The 16446-nt window shown below is 35.3% G+C and overlaps 1 protein-coding gene across 1 annotated transcript in view; it reads right to left on the bottom strand.

Moving 5' to 3' along the window:
* Window positions 1–16446, bottom strand: part of LOC149543133 (uncharacterized) — a 327129-nt gene that overhangs the window by 58839 nt on the left and 251844 nt on the right. The window contains exons 18-20 of the mRNA XM_089798038.1: window positions 16249–16421; window positions 5676–5894; window positions 4441–4587 (exon numbers count right to left, since the gene is read on the bottom strand). Of these exons, the coding sequence (XP_089654164.1) occupies window positions 4441–4587; window positions 5676–5894; window positions 16249–16421 (539 nt within the window). The remainder of the gene's footprint in view (window positions 1–4440; window positions 4588–5675; window positions 5895–16248; window positions 16422–16446) is intronic.

Genomic DNA, 16446 nt, shown 5'->3' with positions numbered 1-16446 from the left:
GAGCATATTAGAAGCATTGACTGCAATTTGTGCCTATTGTCTTTGATTTGTGTTCTTATTGTGTGTTCAATAATAGAGCATAGTGATTTAAGAAGCAATCGGAGCCAAAGCTTTGACTGGGAGTGGTTGTGGCCATACATAGACTACAAGCTTTGACTGTAGCTTGTATTACCATATCAAATTCACGAAAAATAGTTAGAATTCCCTACTTCTAGAATTCTTTGTGCCGCAATGGTAGAGGTTATTCTTATAGAATAGGTTAAAATAGGACTTAGAGACAAACTGGTACACTTTCTGTTAGCCTTTGAGTTAGTGTTAGTTTATTGGTATCACCATTTACAAACTTTAGAAAGAAGTGTAGTTCGAGGTTTCATCTTGCTCATTCCTCGCTCTGCGGGTAAGTGGATTATTTCCTTAAAGCTAAGAGGAAAAAATATTGGTAATACCTTTTCAAATCTCTCAACTTCTTACTTACCTTGAGTTGATCTAAGGAACGGTGAGAATGGGGGAGCCTTCCCTTTAAGATAGGAGAGACTTTGTCTCACGCATTGTGGCTGGTCTACCTATTTTGTGATTGGATTTTACCCAAAACTATCAATTGCAAAAAATCCACCCAATAGATTATATAGACAAAATGACCTTTGATTAACATTTTGCCACTGTCCATAATTTCCTTGGTGTGGCTGCCTATTCCACTAGTATTGTTGATTAAACCCTTGGTTTTTATATGGCAGATTTGCTCCTTGTTGCTGCTGGGTATACTGCTGAAACAGCAGCCTCGGACCTTGGTATTGCGCTTTATTCATGCTAGTTAACTCATTTCCCAAGGTCTACAAAATGATTTTTATTTTCTGTTAACTACTTTTTTATCTCTTGCAGCTGATTTGAGGGTCCAGCAATGGCATTTGCTTGATTTCCAACAGAATATATAGCTGGAACATCAAGTATTGCAGCAAGAAAGGGTATATGCAATGGCATTTATGTAATGGCATATTTGGATTGTCTAATGTATTAGGACATCATCATGGAAAGTTCAAAACTCAAGAGAAAGTATTCAATCATCTTGGTCCCTATGAGATTGAAAAAGAGATATCAAGTGTTTCTCAAGAAAGTACGCAATATATGATTGAAGATGGAGTGTTAAACGATGAACCTCATATGGTTGTCATTACAACTTGGTATGTCTCCAGAGGCCTCAGATGATGAATTCCTCTTTGGAGAAGACCTTCCTCTTCATTCACCACTGATCATCAAAGATGAAGACTCTATTGATGAAGTCAATTCGTTGGAATCTATTGCACAATCTTCTACCACTACCACTGATGAAGAAACAACCTCAAATGAAATCTTGTAGACTTCCCTTAACTTCAGAAATGGAAGTCTTTACTTTCAAGGATGTTGAAGAATTTTGAAGAAGTGACATGATCATCACAAGAGTAGATGATCATCTTCAAGAGAAAGACGATGAGTTGTCAAGCAAACCTTTTCAAGGTTACAAGCAAGTAGAATATGAAGCCTTCCAATTTTCTAAAGATTATCATAAAGAAGAGACAATGAAGCAAGAGAAGAAAAATATTAATTAGAATTTGATGATTGGTTTGATAGAAATGGAAATCAAAGATCAACTTCAAAGAGAAGATGAAACATCAAACTCGCACTCTTTCTCATGCATGCAACCTGAATTTGAAGCATTTGAGTTCATCAATGCAGATTACAATGAGGAAACATTGAGAAAAGATATATCTAACTATCCAACTTTTGAAGCCTTCTATTTTGAAAACATATGTTTAAAAGATCCCAAAGTTGCATCTCAATGTTCAATGTCTTGTAACGCTGATTTCATATAGGAGACAAATGAAGTGGACTTAGAGGAATATGTTGTCATAGGTGGTTCAAATGAAGTCAAAGTTCACAAATTGGATCCAATATTTGAACTAGCACAACTTTCTTGTTATCAGAAATGATATGAGGATAATCCAACACATTAGTTGATATTTCTCATTTCAAACTATCAAGGAGATCTTCAAAGAGAGGATTCTGGAATAACTAGAGAATTGCCAAACATTTTGAGCAACCATACGCAAGAGGATACCAATGTGATCCATGAAGGCTTACAAATCTATGATGAGATATGGTTGTTTGGTCCAATACTGAAGACTGTTTCATATCTCATATGTGACTATTTGGTAAACCTATTAAGCCTGCAAGTATTGGTCAAGTGTTCACTTTTGTTTCGCATGGGTTCCTACTTCTCCCAACTAGTAAATGGATTTGCATGATTCACCAGAGTCTCTTCAAGATAGGGGTTTCCTACCATGTACATATTCTAGTTAGGAGTTTTCATTTTGATGGTTCCTTTTTTTTGCTTTGTGTCTATTTCACTGGTTAGTCTCATTTGTTGTTTCCTTTTGGGTGACTCTATAGCCCTTTGTGTTGGCAATGGGCTAGTGTCCCTCCCAGGATTCATGACATGGCCTAACCACCTCCTGTGGTTCTATAAGACTATTGGTTTTATTGGGCATTAACAGGTTGATCTTTTGGTGCAACGACAACTCTAGCCTTTCTAACAATTGGTATCAGAGCTTGGTCACAGGTTTGAATCTCGTAGGCCATGGGGAGTGACATTGGGAGGAGGATTGTTGGTAGTGGGCCAACATCCCTCGTAGGATTCACGACATGGCTTAACCGCCTCCTGTGGTTCTATAAGACTATTGGTTGTATCGGGCATTAACAGGCCGATCTTTTGGTGCAACGGCAACTCTGGCCTTTCTAACACTTTGATAAAGCATTGGCTTCTCCCACCTCTGGGTTCATCCTACGTCATTTGCAGTCCTTGTCCCCAAATAGAGCCGATTGTTGCCTTGGTTCCTGTACTTGCTAGATTGGGAGAATTTCATCTTCTAGAGTCAAAACAAATTCAAATGTGCCAAGCTTCAAACTATAAAAGAGTGTAATTTATTGCATTTTTTCATGATCTTATGGCCTTCATGCTTCCGGCTTGTCTCTAGCTCTACTCAACATTTCAAAATTTCAAAATTCAGCACTTGAGTCACAAATTACGACAGGTTAATGAAAGGTGCCAAAACACATGTTTTTGATGGAAACATTAACCTTTAAAACTTGTTAAGGTTAAGAAACAAGGTTCAAAATGCATGTTTACATTCAAAATCTCAACTTCTCATCCCCCAAAAAATAAAGAAAAACATTCCAAATGTGCATTTTGAACTCCAAACCTCAACCTCTAAAAACCAATTGAGGTTAAGCTTGAGACCCAAAACACATGTTTTGGAGATGACTCTTAACCTCTTTGCCCAAATGTGAGGTCAAAAAGTAAGAGGTTAATTGACCTCACTAGAAACATGTAATTGGGAGGTAGTTATTAACAACATAAGTGTAGTTTCTTAACCTCAAGTCTATATAAGGGATCATTTCACTTTGTAAAGGGACTTTTTGGACTTTAGTTATTAACAACATAAGTGTAGTTTCTTAACCTCAAGTCTATGTAAGGGATCATTTTGCTTTGTAAAGGGACTTTTTGGACTTTGGAATATTGGAACACTTCTGTTAGAATTTTGGTGATAAGACAATTTTTGGAAAGTATGTATAGATTTTTTCTTTGTAAACGAAAATTCCTTTTATGTTCTTGGTGCAAGAAAATAAAGGAAAGCGCATTTTGAGTTCTCATTCTAAAACCTGAATTGTTTACACGTGAAAGGGTTGATTCTCTTTGCAGTGAGAGTTCTCATGATATAATGCAAATTTTCATGAGTCTTGAATCAGTGTTGTGCTAAGATCATCTTCAAGCATAGCTCTTGATTATCCTTATTAGCAGTTTACATTAATCTAAGAAAGATTTGAAGCCGTTTGGTGCATTCTTTGTTGATAGCTTTCTCTCTATCCTTCAAGTTCGAATACATCTTTATTGAAAAATCAAAAACAAAAATTACATCTTACGATGGAGCTGCCCCTCTAAACGTAGAGGAAAGCCGCATATCAAGGGCCTGTCCAACTGTTGGGAATAGTTTGCCACATACAGTCCATTGGGCTAAATTACATCATATTTTCATGTGACAAATTTGTTTACCAACACATAGATACACACAAATCAGAGAGAGAAACCATTGTGTATTTTAATTTTAGTTATAACACTAGTCACCAGAGCATATTGTTTGTTTCCACAGAGCAACCGATATGTAGAACTGTAGCATAGTTGAAAGTAATATTAAAATCTCTTATGTATGGAATTATCTGCAACCAAAACCAAATCCAATATAGAGAACCTAGAGTATTTTTGAAGAAATAAAAACATTCTAGCAAATAACACAGTGAAGAAAGCTGAAGCATTATTAAGAACTGCAACACGGTGATGCCACATTTCTAGGATAAATAAGACAGTTTACATTGTATAGAGTTGGAGATGAATTTCACTTTTGAGTTTACCTGAACTGCCTTTGCACACAATTCTGATGTCACAGAACCTCCACTCTCTGCTACATTATTTGCCACTATAGTTGTTGTTGAGTGCACATAGATCTCATCCATGTCTAGATGATGACCAATTAATGATCCCAATGACATTGCAGCAACCTGTTAAAACGTTACAAGTAAAAAGGACATTTTTCAATCGTGATTTCAAAGCATTCATGATTATTAATACTGCTCTACACTCAATACTGTATCAAATCTTTTAGGGAGGAATGCATTCAATTGATGTCTAAACTGAATCACAACACATACCACATGCATTTGCATAATGTACTAATCTTGAAATAAGATAAATGAACTTAAGGATAAAGATAGAGATGTGAATAGGATCTGACTCAAAGATGATTCATAGCTCTCTATACTTCATCAAAAGTTTGAAGATGGAATGCATTCCATTTGTGTTCAAGTTGAGTCATGATAAGCAGACATCTATATATATAAAGATACAAATAGGTTCTATACAACTCAAAGAACTGAATGGAATCGAACAGTTAAAAAGACAAACAAACATTTTTTTATATTTTTTTGATAGGTAATCAGCCGAAGCCTAGCTTATTTATTATTATTGTTTGATGAGATTAATTATTATTATGTGTTAACCTCAAGAAAACTCAAAATCCAAGACCCTCGAGATGCGAGGCCCACAATTTACCATTGTGTTGTAGGCTCTTGCCTAAGAGAAACAAACATATCATTCTATTATTACTCAAAGAATTAAATGAAATCAATCAACTAAAAGAAGAAAAAAAACACATATTTCTATTTTATCGTATACAAACAATTCACAGATGCACCAGAATACAAAATCATTGGCCTCTAACTTTCACATAGATAGTCAAGTAACACTGTTCACACTTCAGTAATAAGCAGCTGTTATTGCTTATCATGTAACCCTCCATTTGGCTATTTTCTAATTTTAACTTTTCTTGAAACAACACTGTATTGATAATAAATAATTACAAGGTACGTCGAAATGATTGACATATACTGAAGTTGCATCACCCCTATAAAGCTATTTCAATTCTCCTAATGTATTTATTAAGCACACGTGTATTTTCATACAGACTATCAGTTCAATGCAATCTTACATAATAAAATCTGAGGCAAAGTCAAATGAATAAGCTTACTCATACCCTTGTTTAGAGAATGTGTGAATTAAATGTTACCATCAATTGGAAAAACAACATTACCTGAGCGATTTTAACATCTAGACCTTGTCCAAGTTCACATCCAGAATGGTAAATGCTAATACTACAATCCGGATGAATATTCAACAAACAGATCATTTGCTGTGCCTCCCAGAAGGCATTGAACTTTACAGGCACCAAACTAATTCCTCTTTTTACCCATTGGTTCTGATCATTGAAATCCTTCACATCTTTGGTGCGCTTTTCATAATTGCTTGATGCCTGTCATTGGAAGACAGAAAAATAGGTGAAATAACAATATAACCCAATTTTACAGTGATGCAATTCACTGTTCCTGAATGATCCAACACCATCATCTTGACAATTCTTTAGTGAAATATAACACAAGAACAATGATGATTTTATACCAAATAGCCATTCATATTTTTTAGATCAGCATAGCATAAATAACAGACTGCATCGTGTGAGAGATAAAAACTGTTAATTACACATCAAAGAGATTGAACACACAAAGGATGTGTCTTATTGAAATGAGATAAATGAATTAAAACTAGTCCCCACCTCACATGTTTTTTTAAATTAAAAAACAGCATAGTTGAGCATAAGTGATTAGGAAATCCTTTATAATAAAAACAGAACAATAGAAACTCTCAGGCAAACCTAAAACCCAGCTTGACAGGGAAAGGAATAAATTAGTAGCAATGTAGCATGACTGCAATTTTAAGATTGAAGGATATCAACAAGGCTCAAGCGTTCACCGAAATTTTATTGATTCATGCTTTGAATCCAAGCATACTAAGTTACTAACACAATCTTCTTAATAATGATATTAATGTTATATAAGAAAATCCTGAAAAAGTAGGTAAACGAGCAGCCCCTTTTTTGGAATAATGTAGAAGAAGTGATATACCAAATTAAATTAATATTCAAATAGTCCAGTGCATGTTATAAACAGGGACCTTCTAGGATATGGATAAAAATATTTTATTCATAAAAACTATCTCTTGACAACTTCTAAACAAATGCCTTGGGCACAAAAAATGGAATAATAGTTGATGTTGAGCCTATGCTGTTATATGCCTTTCTAAAAGAGAAAACAATTTCCAATGACTTTAATAATTATTTACATTTCTTTTTTTAATTTTTTATTTCCTTTTATTCCCCAAAATCCCAACAATTCTGATATTTCAAATACAATCTCTTGTGAATAAGACAATCATTTCCTACCATGGGGGACTGAACTCAAATAGTATTTAACAAGTTCAGAAAGTGTTATATAAGAATGAAACTTGCATCGACTTCTATAGACCATCATGTCCTCCCATTACCTGCTGTGGCTTCCTGTGTTTTTATTCAGATTAGCATCATCCAATAGAATCACATTCCAGTGATACTCCCCATGGCCACCACTTTGGAGCTGTTGATGCCACTTGCACAAGCAAACTGAGACACGAGGAAAACTAAACCAAAATTTTTACATATTCCAATCCTTAGCTGTTTCTCCCAGCAATCTTCTCAAATTTTGTGATTTGCAATTGTCCACTGTGGCCAGAAAGTTTAATATAGTGTGCTGTAAAGTCCCCTTTCTAAAATAAGATTTAATAATAAATAATAGAAATAAAAAGATGAATGAATAAAGGATAATAAACTATAATAGAATTTATTATTCAACTAACTATATTAATATAACAATGAAAGAAGATGTAATAAGTAAACAATATTAAATACATAATTAATTCTTATTTATCTCGTCTCAAAGTAATTTATTGATATTTAATTGATAAAATTAAATATAAGATTTTAATAATATATAATAAAATATGCCATTAATATAACTAATATAATATATACTTCATAAAATAATAATAAATTAAAATATAAAAGAATACATTAAAACAAAAATAGCAAATAATAAAATTGCAATATAACCTAATTAAACTTAGTTAAGTTAATGAGGGGTCAACAGCTAAGCTACCAAGTTTGCACTCTAGAGCCTTGAACCAAGTCCAAGTGCTAACTCTGTATGGGTACCCACGAGGATACGGGCTGAGTTCGTGTAGGGTCCATGCCAAACCCTGTGGGTTTGCCCTAGTCTTCACACCCATGGATTTGTGTATACCCACAAGGTTAAGTGTGAACCCTACACAAACCCAGCCCATATCTAGGCGGACTACACAAGGACCCACACAGGCCCTCGAGTACCTACGGCATCCAAGTTGTGAAGTGGGCCCATAAATATTAAAAATACAATTTTTGTATTTTTTTGGGGTTCTGACCCTAAAATGGCCCCATATGAAGCCTCCAAACAAACTTGTTTCACATTTTCTCTCTCATTGTGCTCTCTATCTTGCTACTCAAAAGAGATTGTGGAGTACTTAATACCTTACATAAAGAAGATTTCAGTGTCTAAAGTATGCATTTCAACCACAAACCTCTTTTTTTTTGATACATTGCTTCAAGTCTTTAATAAGTTCTTATTTTTTTTCAAGTTTGAGTAGGAGTTGTAAAGTACATTTTTTTATAGATTGAAACAATGAGTAGTCAAAGCTCAGTGGGTGGGAAGGGATCTCAAAAATTTAAAATTTATAAAGGGTCTCCTTTACGGAGATACTACAAAAATTTATCAACTTCCTGGAGGTGGAGAGTTTCTTTGGAAATGTAACTTTTGCAATTCACAATATAAAAGCCCCTATTACCAAGTGAAACTTCATTTTTTGGGCCTTGGGGGTAAAGGGATTAATGTGTAAGGGCCCAAGGCCAAATAAGAAGGGGTTGTCAACTAGACAACTAGAAGCACTCACAACAAAACATGAAGATGTTGACAAATTGGTTGCAAAATGAAACAAGGTGATTATAGTTCTAGGAAAAAAATAATAGCTCCACCCTCTCAACCATCCTCTAGACATCCTTTCTTGCCTATGCCTTCTACAAAGAATGAAGATGTAGAAGAACCACAAATCACCACCCACAAGACAGGTCCATTAGAGATGACATTTAAGAATGAGGCAATAGATATTACTTATGAAAAAATTGCATGTTGCCTCTTTACGAATGATCTTCTATTCAACTTGGTGAGATCACCATATTAGAGGGAGATAGTGACAACAATAAATAATGCACATTCTAGTTACACAAGTCCTAGATTTGAAAATCTGCACACCACCTTATTGACAAAAGAGAGAATATCTATAAAGGCTCAATTTTAGAGATTCTTGGATTCAAACAGGTGTGACTACTCTTTTAGATGGATGGAAAGATTGCAAAAACCCTCCATTGCTCAATGTTATTGTTGTGTCCCTCAAGGGCAAAATGGTTTTTTTACGGTGGTTGACAGTGAGGGGGTAGTAAAAGTTCGAGAGTTCATTTCTTGAATTCTCATTGATGTCATTGAGGTAGTGAGCCATGATAATGTTGTCCATATTACAGAGAATACAAAAGCTTGTAGGGTTGTAGCTGCTTTGGTAAATGCTAGATATGAACACATCTTTTGAGTACTATGCACCATACACTCGCTTAATTCAGTGATGCTAGCAATTGGCACACAAATAGAATGGTGAAGAAATATATAAGGAGGGTGAGGAGATTAAGCCATTTATGAAAAACCATCATTGTCTCAAGTAATATTTAGAAACTTTTCCAACTTGGAATTATTGAAGGTAAATTTATAATTTTATTTTATTTATTTTTATTTAAGTTTCATTTATCATTTTATGTCATGTTTTACATAATTGAATAAAATATTTTTTGTGTCATTTACATATTTTAAATGTGTTATTAGCATATTATTGACATATTCTTAGGTGGTTGAAACCAAGTTTGCATCTAACACAATCGTTGAGACTCAAGTACAACTCGTAGCTTCCATAAGGATGCCCTTGACACAAAGAGGTGGCAATCATGTATACCTCATGCCCAACCAAAGGGTAAACTCCATATTCAACCAACTATAAAGATTGCTCCTACAAATAATCCTTAATCAAGTTTGCATCACTAGGAAGTTGACCAACTGCTAGTAGAGTTCTTATTTGAAGGGTCGTTGATAGAACCCATATTTTCATCAAGTTGATCATCGAGAGTTTGTTTAGCATTGATGTGCAAGTGTCCTCTTCCAGAATCCTTTCTTGGACTCAGGTAACAAATAAATTTTGTCTTTGTAGTAGATGATGGCATCGACTACCTTGTATCTATTGTCCTAAATGTCTCCATCCATCAAAGTGTTCTTGGAGTATTCAAACAACAGATGTGCCTTCCAATTGGTTGGAGACCATATGACATCACTAGGTACCATAGTGTGATCCAAGTCTAAACTCTCAATTCTTCCAACAGGCTGGGAGAATCACCAGCTCTAATACCACTGTAATGTTCATGTCCAATGGGAGGTTGGCATACCAAAATGATGGCGTATTGGCATACTAAGGATGGCGTATTGGCATACTAGATGGCATACTAAGGTTGGGGTACTAGAAGGTTGGCGTAATAAGGTTGGTGTACTAAGAATAGCACACTAAGGTTGGCATACTAGAGGTTGGCCTACTATGGTTGGCGTACTAAGGATGGCATAATAAGGTTAGTTGAAGATGCACAGTGGGTGTTGCACGAAGATTGGAAAGAGAATACAAACTTCTATGCAAATAATATTAGAACACCAAATCCATCAAATAAATGCAAAGTGTGAATAGATATCGAATACAGATAACCTCCAATTAATACTCACAAAAAAATGTATAAGCAATGGAATATGGTGAGGGTTGAATCTCATCGAAACCGGGAAGCCAAGTAGGGTAAATCTTCCACTTCCAAAATGGCGAACAATCCAAAACTCCAATAGGAATTTGAAAAAACAAAAAAATAATCCAAATCATACATACTAACACTTCCTACATGCCACACATAAATACCTCTTCAGAAAAAACTCCCAAGGGTTTACTAAGAATGTCAACAAGGCAAATACCAACGAATAATTAATAAAAAATTGGGCCCCTTTATTAATTACTTCAATTAATTAGATAGGTCCTTGTGAAATTATTTAATTTTTAGGACCATTTAATTATTTAACCTAAATAAAATATTTTATTAAAAATTGGGGACATTACATCATGGAAGGGAGTAATCATACCATGCAAAGGTGCTTTGGTTGGTAAGTGATCTAAGGCAAACTTGAGGTTGAAGATCAGACGGTCTCCTCCTTCATATTAGTTTCTTAAATTAGATTTTGACGGTGCTTCTAAGGGAAACTTCGACATGTTTGGAATCGGTGGTGTTATTAAAGACAATTAAGGTGTTGTCATTAAGGCATTTGCTTCAAGAGTTTCTAATGGAACGAATGGTCTTGCCAAAGTCAATGCTTTATTGGAAGGGATGTGATGGATGTTGGTTTAGGGATTTCTCACATTTTCATTGAAGGAGATTCTTAGTCGATCATGTCTGCTCTTTCCAAGATGAATCCAAGTTCATGAAACTTGGAATATGTCCTTAGGGAGGTGTGGAGGCCACTTCCTCATTTTGAGAAATTTATCATTAGGCATTCCTTCAGAGAGGCTAATGGCCTTGCTGACTCGTTAGCAGATTTTGGGGCAAATCTGGATAGTGGAATGGAAGTGTTTGATGGCATGTCATTAAAAGGCTTGATTAACCCTACTATGATAGAAACTAGGATGGCATCCGAGGTGGAGGTTCTTGTCTAGTAGAGGACAAGTGGTAGGTAGGCTGGGTGTCTACATATTGTATCTAAGGTGGAAGTCTCTTTCAATGGTTTTGGTTAAGGTGTTTGAGCAAGGGGTCATTTATGGTTGGTACAAAGTTTGACATCTTTTCTTTTTGTGGTTTAGTACTATCAGGTCTTTGGTGTGAATACTTCTCACATGCATCTTACCTTTCGCGCGAGTGCAACCTTCTATTGCATCGCATTGGCTTTTCGTCTTCTGGGCTATCCATTCTGTAGGTTCCATAAGGTATGTTTGGCTGCTCCATACTCTATGCTGAGGCATGCTCTTTTCGTGATGAAACATTTCAGGCTAGTGGATGTGTTAGTTAAGTCCCCTTTCAATACTCTTTTCGAGTTGGGTTGGGAGATCTCCTATGTCTTGTAATATACTGAAATTCTGATTTATTGATGGCACACGAGTTGTATTTTGAGCCTTGGCTACTTATTTCTTCTTCCTTCATGGCTTGGTGCACTCGTTCTATGGCTTGTTTTGATGTTTGTCAAGGCTTGCTTCTGTGTGCCCTAGTTTGGGTTTTTGACAGTGTTATGTGGTGGCCATTTGAATCTGTGTATCCCAGACACCATTAAATCGTGGGAATTACCAATTTTGGGTGCCTATCTTTCGAATCACTTCTTTGCATTGTGCTATGCTGGGTGAAAATGTTGGTGAATGTTCTCGCAGGCTGCCTACCTATTGATTTGTTTCTAGTCTTCTTCCAATCTTTTTCAGGGTTGTAATTTCTTCCATAGGGTAGTAAAGTTTATAGCATGTATGTTTGAGTATTTATTCTGTTCATTTGCTCTCCTTGTTTTGTAGATATGGGTTGAGAGCAGGGGGTCCTAAGTAGTGTTTCTTGCCTCATATGGTTTTTGAGGTTTTCGATCTGATTCTGCTGCCTAAAAAATGCAGCCATATGTAAGCAGATATGTAATCTTTTCAGCATAATTTTAATATAAGTCTTTGACCTTTTATCCAAAAAAAATTATAAATGCATTGCAAGTAAAATCACCACCCATAAGCAATTAAAAATTGTTTAGAAGCATTTGCAAGTCATTTGAAACATGCAATGACTTCTAAATCCACCACCTTTTCTAATGACGGCATTTATATTGCATATGTAAGTCAAAACATGTATATAAAATAACATTTTGTAAATCAATTTAAAAAAGCCCACCAATATGTATTGGCCAATTGAAAACATCATTATAGGGACTGCAAATAATCCGCATGTAATACCTTAATGATATGGCATTAATAATAATGGGAATTTTTTTCGTAATCATCCCATACCACCAAAAAATGATGGTGTTATTTTTAAAGTCAAGGTTATTAATCTCTTCCCCTTTTCCGTGCCCTTGCGTGATGCAATCCACATGGTTGATCCTCGTGAAATGTCTTGTCAAATTCAAAGCGATCTTAACCATCATAATAATAGCAAGGCTGCCAAATTTTCCCATTCTCCAAAATTTGATAGTCATTAAACATAGTTTAGAGGAGTCTTTTCCCTACAATGAGGGAATTTATATAGTTTGGTAACATTTCAATAATTTTCCAGCTTTTTATGCTCTTGAAATCAAAACCCAATCCTGCCAAAGCATTTGCCACTGCATTGCCTGCCTATAAGTGTGTTGTAAGTCATAATGATCAAGGGCCGTCAGGAATTGCCAAATGTCCCCCATGAAGCAATGCAGAGCCCAGCCAAGTTAAGCACCCCCTTGGATAGAGTCAATGATGAGTTTATAGTCACCTTCTATGGTTAATCTTCTAACCTTCATCTCCACAGCAAATTTTAGACCCCAAAGTAAGGCAGTGACCTCCGCCACGTTATTGGTTCCCTAGCCCAAATTCCTTGAGTAGGCTAATAGCTCATCACCCTTTCCATTTCGCAGTACACCTCCGGCTACCACCAAACCCCCGCGCGCCACACCATCGAAGTTGAGTTTGATAGTAGACATTGTGGGAAGGATCCAACGGGTACTTTTTCTTGCTAACATTTTCAAGTTGTCGAATTTCTGGAAATTGGGGAGAATATTCCAATTCCTAGCAATATCCTCCTCCTTCTTGCTCAAGGGTTCTTGTGACACTCTGAACTTAACCACCATAACATTCTCCCTAATGAGCTTTCTCAATATCTCTCCCACAACATCCTCCCCCTTCCCTCCTCCCGAAAGACATGGTTATTCCTCTCCTTCCAGACGCCCCAACAAATATGTGGGGCGAGGAGATTCCAGAGGATTCTAAGACAGGGGTGGTAGAAGGGGCAATTCTAGTTCTCCATAAATAGTTCCATGCCATTGTTAATGACCCAAGCCAATGGGAATTTGTTCAAGATGTAGGACCAAACCTTTAAAGTATAGGGGAATTCAAGAAAGAGGTGCACAATGCTTTCCTCTTCCTCCTTGCAAAGGTAACATCTATTAATAATCAGTATGCCTCTCCTTCTTAGGTTGTCAGTAGTTAGGATCTTGCCATACATGACCGTCCACTAGAAGAAATTAACTTTTGGCAGCGAATGACTATTCTAGATCTTTCTCCACCTGATTGAAGTTTGATCTTTTTCAAAAATAAGCTGGCAGACAAAATTAACTGAGAACCAACCATTAGTCCTCCTATCCCAAACCACCTCATCGGGTTGGGTATGCAGTGGAAGTATATGGTGATTGATCATTTCCTCCAATTCTATAACCAGAGGGTCCTCTCTGTTAGGAACATCCACAGTAGATAAACATTTCCATTTCCTTTGGTCATCATTATGGTCCTCCACCTTCACCCCCACCATTCTTTTTAAAGGTTCCTGAAGGTTGCTAAATTTGTTGTAGATTAGTGGTTTCCCCTCTAACCAGTTGTCCTCCTAGAATCTTATTTTTTTCACATGTTGTTTTTGCTACAAAACCATGCATTTTCTCTTTCAAGATGTCAATTTTTAATTAAATACATTTTGTCATTGATTTTTACAAATAAAATATCTTTTTTTAAGAGAATTTAAAATTTAGTTCTTTCTAACTTGCTGAGTTTTTGTTAGAGTTTTCTCCAGGTAGTAATTAGCTTGATGCACCACTTATTTCTATAAAAATAATAATTCAAAGATCTAAGGATGAGATTGACCCCTTCCTACTTGGATAATCGATCTTGGAGATCTTTAATCTAATATGAGTTTAGGATTGCAATGTTCTTGCTGGACTCTTCCTTGGTATATATGCATCGTCAACTATGTTATTTCTGATACAAGTAGACTTCTGCTGGCCCGGAGTTATAAATTATTGATTTCTTATTTTCTCTATCCAAGATAAGAAAAGAAATAATTTGTGCCCTATCCAAAGTATGCTCTTAGTTTTCTCCTCCTATTCCCTTGAATGAGTGATCATGAGTGTATCAAACAAAAAAGCAAAGGCAAGACTCAATGTACCCTTTCATTATTATTAAATGCACCACTTCATTACCAAAGTTAATCAAAATCTTGATAATTAATGTTCCTCTTCATATCATTTAATACTAACCTTATTATATACCATTCTTCACATTATAATTCTAAGGATCCTTACTATGGTTATTCTTGCTACCAGTTTCCTTACAAGTTGATGCCCTTTTATAACCACCTCTAATAAACCTACACCATGGGATTTGTAGATGGTATCGATGCAATGTTTACTCCTTATGTATTCAATCTTTTATTCAGTTGAGTTCATTTGAGCTCCGATATTATTTATTGTGTTCCCTGTGAGTTCAACTGTGTTTACACAGTCTCCAAGTAATGACTGCAACCTTTAATAGTAGATGCACAAAAGGGGTATTTTATCATATTTGATGATCAATTCCACACCTAAGGAGCAGCCGGAAGCATGGTACATAAATTCTATTTGAGCACTACTCTATTAGAGACCATTGATCAATACCTAACATTATTTAATATATTCATGGAGCTCGCCTGAGGTGTGTAATTATATATAATATATCTCCTAGTCAATGTTGACGGGAGTGAATGCATACTCTTTTAGTCGTTGTAAGGTATTAGACCTATCAGGGCTTTGAGGATAATTGTATCCTTTTGTGAGTAATCCCTTTATTATATATTAAGAATTTATATTAATATATAAATACTTCGAAATATATATATTATATGTATATTTAATATTTTAATAACTTTTATTTATTTTCTTATTTTATGATATTAATGTATTATTATATTTGACAAACAAATATGATATATTATTCTATTTGAATTAATATATTATATTATTTATCTATTATACTAATACCGAGACTTAATAATAAATTATGGTGTAATTTTTTATTATTTATCATTTATTATTAAATTCTATTCAAGAAAGGGGACATTACACCTTCAAAGTGGTAAATGCTAGAATAATTAATTTCTACCTTCATTGTTCAAATGCCATGAGAAGGAAGAGACCCCACAGCAAGTTAAGCTCAAATGGTAGGTCATAAGAAAACTCAAATCCAATGATTGTATTGACCTAACACTCAACACTAGGTTTCTGGAAACCTCAAAACATGGAGGAGCTTTCAGTGAAACAATATGCATATCCTTAAAATATACTTCCCTCTTTTCAGCTTCTCCATTATCCCTTTGATTATTTTGGGCGGGTTGGCCTAGCTAGCCTAAGAGTTTTATTATAGTTGCAAATTCCTTTATTTTTTGTGTATTTTGAGGAAGGTAAGTTGGTCCTCACAATTTCTTTTTTATATGGACTTGTTGCACTCCCATGGCCTAATTTTGATGTTCAGTTGACATTATAAGGTAAATTAAAAACAAGTAACATAAATCCATACACCATCATGGTTGACTATGAATTTAGGATTCTACAAACCCTCTAAACATATGAATCGAAAATCAAATGAAAAAAGTTCCTTTTAATTGACAAAATAATCTCAAAAAGTAATTGGACTACCTTCACAGTATCAAAAACTAGTTTTGCATTACAGTATATCAGTTCTTGACCAGAAAGTGCTATGTCTCCTTTAGTATACATATTAAGTTCCCGGACAATATCTGGCTGAAGTCCTAGTGCATGGGCTATGTGCTCCATCACTGTTTCAATCATGACTGCTGTCTCAACAAACACTGCATGACCAATGGAAGGATTAGA

The sequence above is a fragment of the Cupressus sempervirens genome, chromosome 8, assembly GCF_028749045.1.
Source record: "Cupressus sempervirens isolate cs-2001-9-10 chromosome 8, ASM2874904v1, whole genome shotgun sequence".
NCBI classification, from domain to species: domain Eukaryota; kingdom Viridiplantae; phylum Streptophyta; class Pinopsida; order Cupressales; family Cupressaceae; genus Cupressus; species Cupressus sempervirens.
Note: the sequence above shows the minus strand (reverse complement) of the source record. Positions and strands in the feature narration are given on the sequence as shown.